This window comes from Podarcis filfolensis (assembly GCF_964270895.1).
Source record: "Podarcis filfolensis genome assembly, chromosome: 6".
Lineage (NCBI taxonomy): Eukaryota > Metazoa > Chordata > Lepidosauria > Squamata > Lacertidae > Podarcis > Podarcis filfolensis.
Window position 1 is genome coordinate 34267239 of NC_139609.1, and position 19201 is coordinate 34286439.

General features: G+C 38.5%; 1 protein-coding gene across 18 annotated transcripts in view; it reads left to right on the plus strand.

Moving 5' to 3' along the window:
• The window catches only part of ZZZ3 (zinc finger ZZ-type containing 3), a 46280-nt gene that overhangs the window by 21642 nt on the left and 5437 nt on the right, over nucleotides 1-19201 (plus strand). For 5 of the 18 annotated variants that reach the window (XM_083620916.1, XM_083620928.1, XM_083620926.1 and 2 more), the window contains 6 exons: nucleotides 6337-6475; nucleotides 8366-8513; nucleotides 8586-8704; nucleotides 8949-9023; nucleotides 9184-9285; nucleotides 11742-11837. In XM_083620916.1, the coding sequence (XP_083477042.1) occupies nucleotides 6337-6475; nucleotides 8366-8513; nucleotides 8586-8704; nucleotides 8949-9023; nucleotides 9184-9285; nucleotides 11742-11837 (679 nt within the window). The remainder of the gene's footprint in view (nucleotides 1-6336; nucleotides 6476-8365; nucleotides 8514-8585; nucleotides 8705-8948; nucleotides 9024-9183; nucleotides 9286-11741; nucleotides 11838-19201) is intronic. The other 13 variants (XM_083620930.1, XM_083620918.1, XM_083620931.1 and 10 more) reach the window with 3 other exon arrangements.

Consider the following 19201-nt stretch of genomic DNA (forward strand, 5'->3'; position numbering starts at 1 on the left):
GGCACCTTTTATTTTAGCCTTTAAACATTTGCTGGAAACTTTTCTATGTCACTAGGCTTAGGAAGACCATTAAGAATATATCTTTTGTAATAGGTGATTATCTGTGATTTTAATTTTTTATATGGTTTTTATTGTATAGATATAATTGTTGTAAACTGCTTTGATATTTTTTAATGAAATCACTATAGAAGTATTTTTTATACATAAATAATTTTTGGAATATTTTGGTTACAACAGCTCTGGCTGCTCTGTAGAAGGCAAAAATAATAAAATGTGTGTACTTTTTATGGCCAAATCCTTTTTTTCTGATTTTATTTCCTCTAGATGGAAAAAAGATGCTTTCTTTCCCCCCCTTTTTTTGTAAAAATAACTTTGTGTGTGTGTATGTGTAAAGAATAACAAATTGAAGAAGACTTGTTACTTCATTTCATTCTTGGATTAATTTCAAAGATTCCCCCTCCCAATAACCCCAACTTTAGAACACCCAATCGTGTGTGCCAGAATTCACTTTGAAACACATGAAGTAATAAAAAGGATAATGGTTTTAAACATGTTCAGAGTACTTTGTTTCTCATCAGTAAATGAACAAAATGCAATAACAGAACTAAATAATTTGGGAGGGCAGGATTCTCCGTTTGGGCCTAATGAAGCCAATATTCTCATAGGCAAAAAGCTTTGGAATAAGTTATCTATCATGTGACTAATAATTACTGATTCTTATTCCACTTGTCTACTAAAAGTTCCCAAAGGCAAGTCCAACTTAGTTTGCCGACTAAACTGTTAAAAGACTAGAATAGCAAATATCTCATAAAATATGTTTCCTTGATCAGCAGCCTGGTTTGGATGGTTATATATCTGCTCTCTATATTCTGAATCATCCTCTAAATTTCTTTTAGTTCAGAGAGACCACTACACCTGGAATTGAGCTCTGCTCTTCACCAGCTCATATAACTTTTAAACACCTTTTCCAGTTGTTCCTGTTTACAAGTGCTGGTGCTGGAGTGGAGCATTATTCCAGGGTTTGGGTCTAAATACCTCCTGAGCAAAACTGACAGAATCACACCTGGACTTGAGCTCTGCTCCCAACCCAGCCTAGCCCAATTTGCAATGTCTCTTCAATAGACATGCATTTAACAGGGTTATTTTTCCGATAACCAGTAATGATTGTCTGGAAAATACTGGAACTGATATATATTTACTAAATTTTGAAAACCGACTGCAGACAGAATGTTATTGGTTTTCTAACTATGGTATGGCTTCTACATACCTTTACCACTTGTGTGCAACTTCCCCTCACTTCTCTTTTCAGAATTACGTCTATACTGGTGTTAATTCTAACATCCCACTTCTAATCATGTGTATGCTTTTATCTCTTGTTTTGAGCTCTCCATGGTTGCTATTATCATGAATGCAACCTGAAACTGCACTATAGTCATATCTGAAAAGGGAATGAGGGAAGGGATTTTGGTGTGAAAGAAGATGGTGTGAGAAGTGAATGAGCCTACTGGGAGCTTTCAGTCTCACAAACATGGTAAAGGGATCAGGAACACTATGTCTGTCCTGGTACCAGTGGATTATCATCCTCTTAAAATGCTCCACAAATTGTATTTTCTGTTTTACCTTGCTGTCGTTGCTTATTGTTCTCCAGTCTGGGTTTTAAAGTGTGTTAAATAAATAATTAGTGTATACACAATTAATAATGTGATTCCACAGCAGGAAACAAAATAATTGTTTGAAATAGCAGAATCAACTAAAAAATAATGAAACATTTCCCTTGAGATACAGGACGTGCCTTGTATAAACTTATGCAGGAAGTTCATGACTCTTATGTTCTAAGTAAGCCACCTCTGTGCTTTATCAGAACAAACACTAAATCTGTCACATTAGCCTGTTAGTATATTACAAAAGATGCTATGTTTGTTCCATTTTAAATTTATAATACGCTTGGTCTCATCATAAGAATAAAAATAGACATTCATATGCTGCATTTTCAAAACAGGTTATACTCTAACTTCTGATTTATGAAGTATGAATATTTTAACAGTATAGAGTCTTATCTGAGCGCCGCACCCCATAATCGCCTTTGACTGGACTTAACTGTCCAGAGGTACTTTACCTTTTACCTTTACTCTGTTAGTTAATGTTGAATAAGGAGAATCTTATTTTTCTTGACTAGAGAAGCAGAGGTTTATAAAAATGGGCATTCAGTTCTGCCATTGATAGATTAACTTCATACTGTCAGTATGAAGAAAATTTTTGAAACATTTACTTGTTGGAGATAGTGTTTAGCTTTCTTTTTATGGGTTTTTCATCTATCATCTGTTATCATGATGATACAGAAAAAAGACTTATTTAAATGTCCTCTTGTGATATTTCCCTACATAAATTATGAATCAGAAAGTGAAGCATAGAATTCAGTTGTGCTGCTGATAATATAGGAGTAGTTTTATGAGTCCATGCAATTTCATAGCAGTCCTTACATATGTATGGTTCTTTTTTGGTGTTGACAGGATTTTGATTCTCGTAAGAAAAAAGGCAGTTGTAATGAGTTAAGTATTTTGTATTTTAAACTTCATTTCAGTTGCATTAGTATTTAATTGTTATGTGAGCCACCTGTGGCAGATGTGTGGTGGAATGGCATAATATATATGTATTCAAAATAATGTTTTGAGATTAAGTTTGTTAGCTTTTGTGTTGGCAAAAAAGTTAATTGTGTTACAGTTGTAAGATTGGAAACCTTACCTAGGGTGAAAAAAGAATTTTATTTAGAATACTAATGAGGTTACTAGTATTCAATACTTACCATATGATTGTGTGAATGTACCGTATTTTTCACTCTATAAGACGCACCAGACCACAAGACGCACCTAGTTTTTGGAGGAGGAAAACAAGAAAAAAAATATTCTGAATCTCAGAAGCCAGAACAGCAAGAGGGATCGCTGTGCAGTGAAAGCAGCAATCCCTCTTGCTGTTCTGGCTTCTGGGATAGCTGTGCAGCCTGCATTTGCTCCATAAGACGCACAGACATTTCCCCTTACTTTTTAGGAGGGAAAAAGTGAGTCTTATAGAGCAAAAAATACGGTATATTTGGGGTGGATCCAGAGATATATCCGTGGGTGAGGTGGAAAGTGACTTTTCCACCCCATCCTCTCCCAGACAGTCTTCTGAAAAGGCTTCTCAATTCCTCTGCTGAATGGGGTTGGATGTGGTATGGGAGACGAAGGGGAAAGATTGTGGAAAATCTCTGCTCACAGAGATGCTTTCACACTTTTCTTCAATCTTCCTCTTCTGCCACACCACATTGGGGATCACTTAGGGGTTCTCCATATGTGGTAGCCACTTCAGGGGGACCTCTAATTTTTTGTTAACCTCAATGGTTCATCAACCAGCAGGCAGGCTGGTTGATCTTTGCAATACATGCCCAATGCCTATGCTGAACCAGTTGCATCTGTAATCATTAAAGTTGTGGCCTAATTTGAATCCAGCATGTGTTTCCTGTTCCCTTTCTTTTGTCTGTGCACTCCACCTCTGCCTCACTGTGCCTGGGCCCACAAAACAGTAGACAGCAGTGTAAGAACATTTTAAAGGAAGCACTGTGGCAATAAATAGTTCAGGAGTCCCCTGGCTCATGTATGAGTGCCTACTGGGTATGTAGCCTTGTGCTTCTGTGTAGATTCAGCGTCTTCTTTGGCTCTAGGAAGTAAACACATTTTCTATCTGCCCTTGGGGCAATCTGAAATTATTAGTATAATGAAAATGACTAATTATAAACAGATTTTAATTATTTGGACTTACGGATTGCTTTGTAAAAATAAAGTGGCATGATAGACCGCTTAACCCACAGCAGCTTAAATATAAATCGCATAAAATAGTTTATTGAACTAAGTCAGCTGAGAAACTAATTCTACTGCAAACTATGTCGGAATTTTGACTGTTAAAAAAGGACTATATGATCTTTCAAATATTTAGAAGACTTAAAAATGCAAAACATATGTGAGATCTTTACTAGTTCATTTCATGGGTTCTTAGACCTGAGAACTGTGGTATAACAAGCAATCATAGAAGTCGGTATTACTTCTAAGATTGCTTTCAGAATCCCTGTGTGCAAAACCCCTGTGCAAATATTAGTGAGTAACTAATCAATGTGCATGTAGAGAGGCTGTGCATGAATTCCCATATAGACCTTGTCAGACAGTAGTTTCCATAAGGATTGGACCTCATATGGAAATCCAGAACTGGCTATTTTTTGCGTTCTTTTCTTAGTCCCCTCTTCTCATTCTTCTGTGTCCAATGTGATAATGAGGCATATCCTACATTCAGACAACTTCAGGATCTCCCATTAGTGATTCACTTTTTCCTTTCCTGTTGACTGCTCTCGCTATGGAAGGAAGTGAATGCCTATACTAGGAATTCATTCAGTTATTTAAATTAACTACCCTTGGCAAAGACTTGCCCAGTAGCTTGTCTGGGAAAGCCATTCAAATGTCAGCATATTTCTTCTCACATGAGATGGAAATCAAATTGTTGCATAAAACATTTCTAGCTGGACGCACTTCATGTTTATCTAGCTACAATGAACACACTAAGATTCCTGAGTATTCAGCCTAAGATGTAAATATATTGATTTTTTTTTTCAATAGTAATGGGAAAATATTCCAATTTTGCACCATTAGGTATGTATTCCTTGTTGGGTTTGTTTTATCATATGCTTAGACAGTTATGTATAGGAACAATTATGCACATTTAAGTTTCTTTTCCTGTTGCTTCAGTGTCATAATTATTCAGGCCCGCCCACACAGGAGTTGTATATGTTTGTATAAACTATAAAAAGCAGCTACCCTCTGTGAATATGTATTTGCAAGGCTTGTTGTCTAACATATTGTTAGAAAAACATTTATCCTCTTGGGATTTGTGCCTATTAAGCCAGTTAAGTACTGCTTTTATTAATGTGCTTAATAGTATTGCTAAGCAAAAACAATGCTTTCCTTCTGCTAAAAATAAATAAATCCTGTGAACATGTATGAACTCTTAAGATGTCAGTGCAAAAGAATTATTCTTTCTGTGAGACAGCAGTGTAAGCAAGAACTCATTATTTATGCTTTAGGAAATAATAATAATAATAATAATAATAATAATAATAATAATAATAATAATAATTTATTTATACCCTGCCCATCTGGCTGAGTTTCCCCAGCCACTCTGGGCGGCTTCCAACAAAATATTAAAAATACAATAAAACATCAAACATTTAAAACTTTCCTAAATAGGGCTGCCTTCAGATGTCTTCTAAAAGTCAGATAGTTGTTTATTTCCTTGACATCTGATGGGACAGCATTCCACAGGGCGGGAGCCACTACCAAGAAGGCCCTCTGCCTGTTTCCCTGTAACCTCGCAGTGAGGGAACCGCCAGAAGATCCTCGGAGTTGGACCTCAGTGTCCGGGCTGACACATGTCAGAACTCTGCATTTGTGTGGGTGTGAACACATACACTCACAATAATACTGAAGATATAAACCATTAATGATGCAGATAGGAAGGAACTTGAGGCATGTCTTTGGTAAGACAAAGCAAAAGAAATAAGATATAATAGCTTTCAGTATAAATAAGATATTAACATGAATTGCATCACTGAAAAGTGAACTATACCATCCATGCAAATGTGTATAACAGAGCCTTGGCTCTGTCCTGAGGCTGCTTTATCATTAAAAGAAACACAAACAGTGGACTGAGACCTGCAGTAGACCTTGGACCGCTTTCAGATGGGGCTCAGCCCACAGCCTGCCCAGTGCCTGCTCACTTAGTCTGCCTCACCCCCTAGCTATGCCAAAACCTTTTGGCAGGCAAGGTTTTGTGGTATATTTGTGGTAGTTGGGGAAAATTAACTTTGATTAACCTCATTGACTACAATAGATAGATAGATCGATAAATACTTAGATACTTCCTTTGTCCAGGTATCAGGGTGATACTAGTCTAGTATGTTGGAACCATATTTATAGTGGTAGGTAGAAATATACTGTGCAGCAAGAAGAAAAAGTCATTGTTTTGTGGCTTACTCAGCATCCAGTTTTTTTATACTTGTTATGTGTTTTTGCTGACATTTCTGTAAAGCAGTCAATCCTACCACTATTTCAGATTAAAAGAACTTCTGATACACATTCTGTTGGCGCACTTAACAAATTACTTTTAATATATGCAGTCTTGTTTAAAATAATATGCTTTGTTTGAGTCTTTCAGATAAGTGTGCTGGGTGCTGAGGTTTTGGGGTTTCCCCCCTCCTTTTGCTTTGGTTATTGTGCATAGAAATCTGTAGTGAGTTGTTTCCCTTTGTCTCTGTAGTTATCAGAGACTGTTACAGACGATTGCGGTACTCGAGGCTCAGCGCACTCAAGCAGTTCAAGATCTTGAGAGTTTAGGCAGACACCAGAGAGAAGCGCTGAAAGATCCCATTGGATTTGTGGAAAGTCTCCAAAAGAAGGTATTGCAGTGGGAATTTTTAAGCACCCCTGAGAGATGTTTGATAATGAATAATTCATCTCCTGCAGACAAGTGCGTGTAAATGGTAGAATTAGGGGAAAACATGGTTTTTCTATAAGACACAGGCAATTAGAGCTTATTGAGTCTGTTACGTTCTCAACTACATTGTTTGTTCAAAACTGTGTTTGTGAAGATTTTGTAATGAGGTTGTAATGTTGGTTGAGGGCCTGTCACATCTAATAGGTAAGGGCAAGAGTTTCCATTCTTTTTCCCTTGTCTTTTCCCAAATTCCCCACTTGGGGCTGGTTCTTCTGATTCAGGGCCTCCCATGCACTCAGGTAGTCGAGGTATGAAATGGTTCTCCATACTGTGCCCAACTCCCAATTTGTTTGGCAGTTTCAATTAAGCTGTCTATAAAAGCCACCACTCTCCGTAACTGAGGGGCAGAGGCAGCCATTTCTCCTAACTTTATACATCCTTTAACCATCAGTGACATGTTCAGTGGCCTCCATATCCTTTCATGCTTTAGACAGCGCCAGTGCTTGTTGTTGTTGGGTTTTTTAATGGCCCCTTAACATCCCAGCTACAATTCACCCAGGGGTGACACTGAAACATTGTGGTAGAAAATGGAGTTTATGCCCTCTCCCACATCCATGTCCCTCTCCAGATAGCTTTCAGTGTAAACTGAGCCCTTCACTCTTGATCTTACGAAGCCCTCTTACAGCCTGGGCACACTAAGGTCAAAAAGCGTAGGAGGCCAGAGGCATGTTTGCTGGCCCTCATTCCTCTACTCTTGACCTTGTGTTTAGCACACTGATCTGCAGTGAACTTGCAGAAATGTTCAGCTGAATGTGCTTAGAAGCCTTCCCCCAACCAGGAACTCGATATTATCAGGGTTCCCGATTGTAAGGTTCCTGAATGGAAGCCCCTTACAAACTTCTGTGCTAAAGGCTAAAAAGACGATTGTGGTGGGAATGGGTACTCTTGACATGGTTCAGGATTTTGGGGTAATGGTTGGTACAGACCCCTAGTCTCTTCCTCCTCCCCTTGCCTTCACATATTTAGACTGAACATTTGAAGAAGGCTTCTCTTCTTCAGAAGAGAAAAACACAACATCTCCATGTGACCAGGTGTTCATGCATAGGATTTGGCTCACACTGAAAGCTGTCTGCAGGTGGGGAATAGGTTGCATGCTCACACTAATGTCCCACCACACTGTTTTAGGGTCATTTGCCGCCCCTAGTTGAACGTATGCTGCAGCTTTGTAACTCCTCCTGCTTGTCATTGACAGTTAATTTACTTCTGATTTTGCAGAGAAAGTTTAGATGTCCTAGCAAAGAGAACTAGCAATTGAGCTATATGATGCAGTCATGAGAAAGCAGAAGTATCTGTTTCAGGCCAGTCTGTAGATGTTTTTGTGGAACATACTGCCATTGATTACAATTGAATTATTAAGGGAAGAGCATATAGTGAGTGAGTTGTAGAGGGAAATATCCACACACATTCTGAAGATGTTTTTGACCAACTGTGGTATGTTCTTTAATTTATATTTCCTGGTCTCCTCCCTGTCTCTCTTAATATGCTATATTTGCGCACAGACTAAAATTTGATGGGAAATCATGGTTTCTATTTAGCTAACAAAAGACAGTAAGAGGAGATGACTGTCACTGTTTTAAACATGACCTCCAACAAGCCATCATTTCCCATTCCCCTACATATTTTATACGCTTTCCTGTGTATTACTGTTGGACGAGTTCCTTTTAAAATGTGGAAATACAGTAAAACATGGCTTACTTTAAAACAGGCTCATATTAGTTTCATACTGCATCATTTGAAAGTGTGCTTTGTGTGTATTTGTGAACTCTTTTCTTCTTAATTTTGACTTTTTCAGGTTGATGTAGGGCTTCCATATCCACAGAGAGTTGTTCAGCTGCCAGATATATCCTGGGACCAATATACTACAAGCCTTGGGAATTTTGAAAGAGAATTCAAAAACCGAAAGCGTAACAGTAGACGAGCAAAACTTATTTTTGATAAAGGTAAGTAAATAACTATGTCATGGTGGTGGGGCACTCTAATGCTCTTTAATAATTATTTTCTATTATTTTCAGTAGGTTTACCTGTAAGACCAAAAAGCCCTTTGGATCTCAGAAAGGATGGAGAGGCCACTTCATACTCTGTCTTGCCTTTCAGTGATTGTCCAGAAGCTTCAGCAAACAATCGTCCACAGGTAAATACTACCAAAAATAAGACAGAAGCTATTTTCAGGATTTTATAAAACAGCATTTTCGATAGTTATAATGAATTCAAAGGCACCAGTTTCAAATACCTGCCCATTGAGAATATTTATTTTAATGTGAAAAATTAGATGATTTGCTTAGTCATTCATTGAGTAAACTCTGGTTTTGTTTGAATTAAATCCAGTTAAATGAACTTCTCTAAAGTCTTGTCCCATGTTATGTACTGTATTTAAGCAGATGATAAGAGGGCGACTTTGTGATGAGACCAAACCTGAAACTTTTAATCAGCTGTGGAGTACAGAAGAACAGGTAATGGAAAACGAGGCTAGCAGAATCATACAATTCTATAATGTTCATTTGGTTTTTGCATTGTATTCCCCACCCCTGCCCACCCCCATTAATGAATAAGTGGAGCTCTCTTCTGTGAAACATTAATTGGTATTTATGACCTACTTTGTGATTGCTTCAGAAAAAGCTTGAATTACTACTCCTGAAGTATCCACCAGAAGAAATAGAATCTCGACGATGGCAGAAAATAGCTGATGAACTAGGAAACAGAACTGCAAAGCAGGTAATGGGGAGTAACACTTGTTTGAGGTCTGTGCAGTCCAACAGGTGGGTTCTCTGCTTGTGTAAAACAAGTCAGAGAACTAGGGGTGGGTATCCAGTCCCTGGTGCAGAAGCTTCAAGAAGTTCAACAGGTTCCTTCCTGCTCAGTTCTCTTCTCATTGCCCCAACAGACTCTCATCTATTGCTTTTGCTAAGAGTTGGTGTCATTGGTTATACAATTTCTTCTGGAGTGGTGAGAAGAATAGCAGTGGGTGGCAATCAATTTTATCTTGAAGCATGTTTTCAACAAAATCTATTCAAATTATCAATGTGTCTCTTCCCAGTAATGAGCTACTATCAAAGCTAAACCTTAACCAGAGTTCTTTCATATGAATAGCACAGAGCCTTCAGAATTATATTCCTATATAATGTCTACTGAGAACCTAGTTTTTGAACACCAGTATTATTAGTTTGTTGTTCTTTCAATTTAATTAATGAATTAATAGGTATTAGTAAGAAAACTCTGGTCCTAACCCTTTGCCGCCTTGGGGGGTATCTTCAGGAGAAGAAAAGGGTAAGGAGTGAACCCTACACAAATCCCTAAGATGGACGGCACTTTGTACACCTTTTTCCAACAACAACTGCAGCCAAGCTGGTGCCAAACACATTGCCCTGCGTTCCTTTGGATCACATATGCCAAGGGGGGTGGATCCTGTTGTCTGAGGAGGACCTCTATGCACACTGCTCTGGCTTGCGCCCCAGGGAGGTCACTTAGGTGCTGCTAATGCAGCAGTTTGACTTCATCCCTGGAGGCGTACTCCATTGTCTCATGAGACTGACAGATGCCAACAAGTTAGGTATGCTATCAGTGGCAAACATCCCCCCCCCCAATAATCCTTTAATGGTACCAGCTCTCTAGTAAATTTGTCTGCAAAGTACATGAGAAATGGCAAATTTCAGATTTCCGGGTTGTTGTATTGCACCTAGAGTAAAATTATAAATGTGTGAAAATGATTTTTATCCTAGACTAAAAAAAATCCAGGGATGCGGGTGGCGCTGTGGGTTAAACCACAGAGCCTAGGACTTGCTGATCAGAAGGTCGGCGGTTCAAATCCCCGCGACAGGGTGAGCTCCCGTTGCTCGGCCCCTGCTCCTGCTAAGCTAGCAGTTCGAAAGCACGTCAAAGTGCAAGTAGATAAATAGGCACCGCTCTGGCGGGAAGGTAAACGACGTTTCCGTACGCTGCTCTGGTTCACCAGAAGCGGCTTAGTCATGCTGGCCACATGACCTGGAAGCTGTCCGCCGGCTCCCTCAGCCAATAAAGCGACATGAGCTCCGCTACCCCAGAGTCGGCCACGACTGGACCTAATGGTCAGGGGTCCCTTTACCTTTACCTTTACTAAAAAAAATCCATTTATCTCCTTTGATTAAAGTTAGAGTTGACTCCATACCACTAAATCACAATAAAGATGATCTCCCAGAGTTTATGTTGTAGTTTGAAGGCGTATCTAGAATATTTTTTTATTTGAAACGTGCATTTTCCTCATTTACTCATTTATTAAATTTCTATACCTTTCTCAAAAAGAAGCCCCAAAGCCCACATTTTGCTGATGATCAAAGTACAATTTAATAGTACTTACCATATTTTCTCTTTGTAACCAGATTCACAACTAAGAGGCAACCAATAATGCCCTATGATATGAATGCAATGTAGCATTATTTCTAGTCCTTACCCCTTAAGATACTTTATATGTCCTAGATCTTTTCCTGGCCACAATGCATTCATTAAATAGGTTTCCTCATAATCTGAAAATATTGGTATCCTATTAAATAGGAATTTAGAGAGAATATTTCATATTTTAAATAATCCTGAATTGAATTGTTCTGATCTTGTTGAAGGAAGGACAGAATGAAAAATAATCTGTAACCTCTTACTTTGTTAATTTAGCAAATTAAAAAGCTTTATTCCATAACTTTTTGGTATCTGTGGCTCTGTATTTTCACTATTTAATTGCTTTTAAGCACCAGCAATATTGGGCAGATATCGCGGAAAATGGAGGTGACACTGTCTTTATACAAGTTACAGACAAAATTAAGTAGGGGATTAGGGAGGAGGAGTAGAAGCAATCTGGGAAAGTGAGTGACAAGTGGGCAATCAGAGCTGTGGAAGGGCTTTGCAAATGAAGCTGTTCTTGATGATGGATTTGAAGAGGAGTGCGAAGTGTTCTTATGAATAGGGAAGAGGGCATGGCTTTAAGTGTATGGAGCAGCATGGCAGCTAGGAACTTATGAGTGGCACATTTGTAAAGTAGATAATGTTCACTATGTCTCTGTTAAATGTTTAAGGTAACATTACCAGCTGTCACCCATCTCTCATGTGTTTACCTTTTTAAATACAAAACATAGCTTACTAATTGGTATTAATGTTTAGAATTAGTGCCCATATGTATTTTAAAAAATCTGTTTCCACTCTTTCAGGTTGCCAGCAGAGTGCAAAAGTATTTTATAAAACTGACTAAGGCTGGTATTCCAGTTCCAGGCAGAACTCCAAATTTGTATTTTTACTCCAAAAAGGTAATTGCTAGAATATTTCACATCTGTTTCTGGCGTTTAGATAAAAATACATTTGTGGAAAACAAAAATGGTGCTTTATCAGCACATTTTACTTGTTTGTTTGTTTGTTTGTTTGCTTGCTTGCTTGCTTGCTTGCTTGCTTGCTTGCTTGCTTGCTTGCTTTGGAAGAAATTTTCAGAAAGAGTAGCCTCTCCATAGTGGTCAAAGACTGCCAAATTTCAGACTGGTCTAGGGGCTTTTGTGCTGGACACCATTTTATTATGATTAAAAAACAAAACCCCAAACATCAATAACTCTTTTTTTGGGGGGGGGATTAGATGCAATTTGGAGACAAGATCGCCCCTTTTTAAGGCATGAATCATGCCAAATTTCAGAAGGATACTTTCAGAGGTATCGCACAATGTCAGCCATTACAATTGTGGCAGATGGCTTAAAAAAGGAATCACTTCACCTTACTTAGTGTTTTGTGGACAATTAGACTGAAATTTACAGACATAGAGGTGTGCTGGTGCAAGAAATCCACCAAATTGCAGACAAATAGAACCAGGGAATTTTCGGAGTTAATCTGGGGGGATTAATTTTCCAGACTGACTTATTCCCTAGTGGTATAGAAGCAGAGGACTGGGAAATTTTCAGTGGTGTGTCACCAGTATGCTGTGTCTTTACATTAAACCATAGTTTGTTTGAGAGATAATGGCTTAAAGCGCACTGTTGTATGTCTAGTTCATGTGTGTAATAAAACTGTACCATTCCAACACAAATTTATCCATGGCATTTTTTTCTTTCCCCACCTTGCTGTTTTTAGTTTACTTGTATTTGGTTTTTCCTTTCAATCCCTTCCCAAAATCTGATGATCACCAACCTGGCTGCTACCATAAATATCCAATGAATGGTTTAAAGTGGACATTCAGTGAAATATCAGAGCAGCAGATCCACAGTTTCATACCATTCCCAGCCAGGGTAGAAGGCGGAGGCCACCTCTAGGCTAGTATGACTGAGAGGCCCTTCCTTCTGTGGATTTGTGGAGCTTTGGGTCCTACACAGTGGCATTATCCCTTCTTCATTACTTAAATTCTGTTTTAAACCGGTTATTAAATGTTTTGGTTTAAAGCACCCTGCTTGCATTGGTTCTGAAGAGCCTTGTTGATCGCTTACACAAATCGTTTTATTTGTGTGATTTTGTAAATAGGGAAGCGGGAGTGTTCTATTTCACTTAATTACTTAATCAGATTTTCAGCCAGTTTTTGGCATAACAATTTCTTGTTTTCAGAATTCATCAGTGTTTTGACCATATGTTGTAATAATGTCTTTATAATGAAAATTAGAAGTAATGTGGTGGTTCTTTTTCACTGCATTTCAAACAGCATTTGTTTGTTGTACTCGTCAGCAGTTTGATGTGTATCTAAATTGCCTGTGAATGTCCACAGAAGTGGGCCGAAACACGGCGAGGATGCCTTTTCCTGATGAGTATTCAATTCATGTTGAATCTGGTTTGGGGGAAGCACATCAAAATGCAATATTTAACAAGAAACTACATGATAGATACGGATTGTGGCTAACGCTGTTTGTTTTTTTTTTATAATATATTTATTAAAGTTTTCAAATAAAACATATATCAAATAAGCACTTATCGTTGTCCATTTAACATCTTTCAATTGTTACATGGGACTCCCCCACACCTCCCGCATACACTTACATCATTATTAAATTATTTTCAAGCAAATTATCATTTAACTCATCTTAATTAATAATCTTAATTTGGTTTGACATATAATTCGACTTTAAATCTATTTTAATGGTAGACAATTGTCTGCACTGGCATCCTATTCAGCACTCAGCCAGATTACAATATTTTTGTAAATAAGTCTTAAATTTCCTCCAGTCTTCTTCCATCCTTTCTTCTCCCTGGTCTCGAATTCTGCCGGTCATCTCGGCTAGTTGCATATAGTCCATCAGTTGCATCTGCCATTCTTCCACAGTGGGTAGCTCCTGAGTTTTCCAATTCTTGGCAATTAATATTCTTGCTGCTGTTGTTGCGTACAAAAAGAATGTTCTGTCCTCTTTTAACACACTCTGGCCGACAATACCCAGGAGAAAGGCCTCTGCTTTCTTAGTAAAGGTGTATTTAAACACCTTTTTTAATTCATTATATATTTTCTCCCAAAAGGCCTTCACTCTAGGGCAGGTCCACCAGAGGTGAAAAAATGTTCCTTCATTTTCCTTACACTTCCAACATTTGCTATCAGACGAATGGTATATTTTAGCCAGTTTGACAGGGGTCATGTACCATCTATACATCATTTTCATCACATTTTCCTTCAACGCATTACATGCAGTGAAGTTCAGCCCAGAGGTCCACAACCTTTCCCAATCTTCAAACATAATATTATACCCAATATCCTGCGCCCATTTTATCATTGTTGATTTTACCATTTCGTCATGTGTGTTCCATTTCAGCAGCAAGTTATACATTCTTGAAAGTACCTTAGTCTTAGGTTCTAACAGTTCAGTTTCTAACTTTGACTTTTCCACTTGGAATCCTAACTTTTTGTCGTTTTTAAACACTTCTTTAATCTGAGCATAGTGTAACCAGTCTCGCACTTTGTCTCTCATCTTTTCTAAACTCTGCAATTTCCAGTTGTCACCATCCTTTTCTATTATCTCCCAATATTTTGGCCAATTGGCCTCCATATTGGCTCTTTTCCGAGCCTTAGCCTCCAGGGGTGACAGCCACCTCGGAGTTTTATTCTCCAGTAAGTCTTTATATTTTGTCCAGACATTAAAAACTGATTTTCTGACAATATGGTTCTTGAAGGCCTTATTTATCTTAGCTTTATCATACCATAAATATGCATGCCATCCAAACGCATTATTAAAACCTTCCAAATCCAAGACATCCGTATCTTCAAGAAGTAACCAATCTTTTAACCAGCAGAAAGCTGCAGCTTCATAATACAACTTTAAGTCTGGCAGGGCAAAGCCCCCTCTTTCTTTCGCATCTGTTAATATTTTAAATTTGATTCTGGGCTTTTTGCCCTGCCAGACAAATTTAGAGATATCTTTCTGCCACTTCCGGAAGCACTCTGTCTTGTCTACAATCTGCAGTGTCTGAAACAAAAATAACATTTTTGGCAATACATTCATCTTGATGGCAGCTATTCGGCCTAGCAATGAAAGTTTTAATCTTGACCAACTATCCAAGTCTCTCTTAATCTCTGACCAACATTTTTCATAATTATCTTTAAATAAACTCAGATTTTTTGCTGTTATGTTTACCCCTAGGTATTTAACTTTTTTAACCACATTTAGTTCTGTCTCTTTCTGAAGCTGTTCCAACTCAATATCTGTCATGTTTTTCCCCAGAACTTTAGTTTTTTGCTTATTTAACTTAAATCCTGCCACTCGACCAAAGTTTTGAATCAGTTGTAGTACTCTTTTCAAACTAGACTCCGGCTCCTGTAATGTCAGAACTAGGTCATCTGCAAAAGCTTTAAGTTTATATTGTTTCGCTCCGACCTGAATCCCTTCCACCAACCGGTCCCCCCTAATCATATTCAGGAGCACTTCCAGAACCGAAATAAACAGTAATGGGGAAATCGGGCAGCCTTGTCGTGTACCTTTTTCAATTTTAAACTCTTCTGTAACCACATTGTTAACTATCAGTTTAGCCTTTTGTTCTGAATATATTGCCTCAATCCCGTTCACAAACCCCCGTCCCACTCCCATTTCTTTTAAGTTCCCCTTCATAAATTTCCAAGAAATGTTGTCAAAGGCTTTCTCCGCGTCTATAAAAATTAAAGCTGCTTTGGTGTTTATGTTTGTTTGTAAAAGTTCCAATATGTCTATAATGTTCCTTGTGTTAGTAAACATATGTCTGCCCGGGAGAAAGCCTGCCTGGTCTTTATGGATTATCTCACTTAAAACTTTCTTAAATCTTCGTGCCAAAACATCTGCAAATATTTTGTAATCCACATTTAAAAGGGAGATGGGACGGTAATTCTTAAGTTGTGTCTTTTCAGTTTCTGACTTTGGAATCAATGTGATAAATGCTTCTTTCCACGATTCAGGCGCCTTCTTCCCCTCCATTATTTCATTACTGACCTCCAACAAAGGTTGTATCAAATAATCCTTCAATGTCTTATAGTAGTTAGAGGTCAGTCCATCTGGCCCTGGTGATTTGCCCTGTTTCAGACTCAGGATGGCCTGTTCAATCTCTTGTTGTGTTATTTTGCCATTTAAAATTATTCTGTTTTCTTCTGACAGCTTTGCTAATCCATTTCTCTCCAAAAATTGTGTAATCTCTATTTCATCTTGTGGCCCTTGAGTATATAACTTTTTAAAATACCTCTGGAAGCACTTTCTAATCTCTCCCGGGTTCTGAATGTTCCTTCCTTCAACCTCTAAGTTTGTTACTGTATTTAATCTTTGTCTCCTTTTCAACTGCCAAGCTAGCAGTTTCCCACATTTATTTGCCGATTCAAAAGTTTTTTGTTTCATTGTTTTAATCTTCCATTCTATTTCCTGATTTATCAGCTTGGAATATTGCGCCTGATAAAGTTTAATTTCTCTCAGAATCGGTTGGGACTTCGGGTTAGATCTTAACTTCTTCTCCAACTCTTTGATACTTTCCAGAATTTTATCTTTCTTTTCATTTTGCAGTCTTTTCTTTAAGGAATTCTGTTGGATCAAGAACCCTCTCATCACAGCTTTACTTGCATCCCAGATAGTTCTTTTTTCCACCGTAGTGTTCAAATTAATCTCAAAATAGTCCTTTAAGGTTTTTTGGGCCTTCTTTACAATTCTTTGATCTCTAAACAGGCCATCATTCATCTTCCATCTAAAGGAGCCGATTGGGATCAATGTCATATCCATTCTCAAGGCGTTATGGTCGGAGCATGTTTTGGGGCAGATTTCCACCTTCCTCACCTTAGGTGCCAGACTTCTAGTTATCCATATTTGGTCGATTCGTGTCCAAGTCAGTTGAGCTTCAGAAAAGAATGTTCCTTCTCTTCCCAAGGGGTTTCTAACTCTCCAGATGTCAACCCAGTCCATATTGTCAGTCATTTCAAAAAAGGTCTTAGGTAGTCTTCCCTCTTTAGTAATGTTCTGGTTCTGTGACTTATCCATATTTGTTGATACGACCCCATTCATGTCCCCCATCATGATGACGTTGTTGTAATCCAGATAGTCCAGCATGATCTCGTGCAACTTCTTATAAAAATCCGATTTTCCTTCATTTGGAGCATAAATTCCTAATATCAAAATTTTTTCTCCTTGATACTGTATTTCTATTGCGAGGATTCTTCCACTTTCGTCTTTAAAGAGAAATTTTGGTGAAAGGCTCTCTTTTGCATAGATCACTACACCTCTCTTTTTAACTGTATCCGATGATATAAATTCTTGACCAAGCCTTTTATTTATTAACACCTTTCTATGGAGCCTAATCACATGCGTTTCTTGTAAGCATATAATGTCCAATTGTTCCTTTTTTAAAATATGAAAAATTTTAGACCTTTTTTCGGGACTGTTACAGCCATTTATGTTCCAACTCAAAAGCTGCAGAGACATCCTGGATAGATCTGGTTATTCTTTCTGGGGTGGTACCTTGTTCTCCGGTCCTTGAGGATCCGAGGGGGCGGGCTCCCCTGGAGGTTCTGGCGCTGGCAATCCAAGTCCTTTGTGGAGGTCTTCTCCGTGTGTTCCCAAAAACTTGTCTCTATCTTCCACTGTTTTGATTTTGATCTTTCTCCCTCTGTAGGTAAAGGATAATCCTTGTGGAAACTCCCACCTGAAGATAATTGCGTTGCTTCTCAACAGTCTTGCCAATTCCGTGTAATTAGATCTAAGGTCCAGCAACTGCTTAGGAATGTCCTTGTAGATTTCAATTCTCTTGCCCAAGATGTCTAGTGACTTTTCGTAGTGCAGGCCCAAAATCTTGTCCCTTTCCTCCTTTGATCTCAATGTTATCAAACAATCTCTGGGCTTCTCTGTCCTTCTGACTCTGCCAAGCCTGAAAGCAGATGCAATTTTAAAGTCTTTTTCCTCTAACTCCCAAAACTTGGCAAATTCCTTAGTTAGAAATTCAATAAGATTATCTTCTTCCACCTCTGGTATTGACCGTATCCTCAAGTTGGTCTCCCTGTTTCGCAGTTCTGTCATCAAAAAGTAAATCTGATGTTCTCCAACTTGTTTGCTGAGTGGTCTTACTTCTTTCTCAAGTTCTTCCAATCTTTGACTAGTATCTTCAGCCAGTTTACGATTTTCACCTACAGCCTCCTTTAATTCTCCAATGGATTGGGCATTCTGTGCAACTTGTCCAGTCAGCTTATTCAAACTTTCTGTGTTCTGTTCAATTTTAGCTGTATGCAAATCAGCCTTCTTGTCCAGAGCCTCCAGTTTCTCCAAAATTTTCTCCAAGACAGAGCTACTTGTCCCTGAAGCCATATCTCCCAGGTGCAGCTCCTCTGTCTCACCCTCCCCTGCCTGTATTAGGGAGGCCGCCTCTATGTCTGGAGGCAAAGTGGAAGGCAAGGCCGGCACAGAAGATCTACGCTGTGAGGCTGCAGATAAAGTTAAAGTTGTTTGTTTAGTCCTTCCTCTTCTCCTTGCGCCACTCATTCCAAAGTTATCTGTAATCCAAGGTCAATCCAAGTTGTTCCCATGAGAAAGCAGAGTCCCAGATGCAATAGTCAAACAGAGGCCGGGAAAGGGAAAGTAAAACAAAGTCACTGCTGTAAGCCCAAAATCCTCTAGAGGGAGCTTAATACGTCTTCAGGGAAAAGATCAAATCCAAGTTAAACTTATAAATTTAAATCCATGTCCATCGCCTCCACAGTGTGTTATTTTTAGCAGAGTAAAACTTAAAGCAAAACAGTGTTTCTTACAGTGCCTTGACTGCAACAGTTTCAAAGTATCCAGTTCCAGCTCAGAATGTTTCAAAACCTGAATTCAATATATCCAAAGTTGCAAACTGGTGCTCATTCAGGCAGCTCCAGCACCAGAGATTCTTATTTATTTTATAATCCACTGGTACCACAGAAGAAGAATATCACTGCATCCCACATATGACCAGCAAAAGTCAATAGCTCAAAGTCTTTCACTCAAAAACTGCTTTAACAGGGTGCCAGCATTTAGTTAAAGCATAACTTTTTGTCTCCACTCCTCCTGCTCTTTGCTTAAAGTTCAGTATCGCGGGAGATGGGCTTCCTGCTTATTCTCACTCCGTTTTCAGCCAAATTTCAACTTTTTTTTAAAAAGTTTTAAAAGTTCCATAAAGTTCTCAAAAAGTTTCAGAAAGTTGACGAAAGTTTCAGAAAGTTTTCAATGTCCAAATTTACTCACGGGTTGTAGTTTCCAAAGTTCAG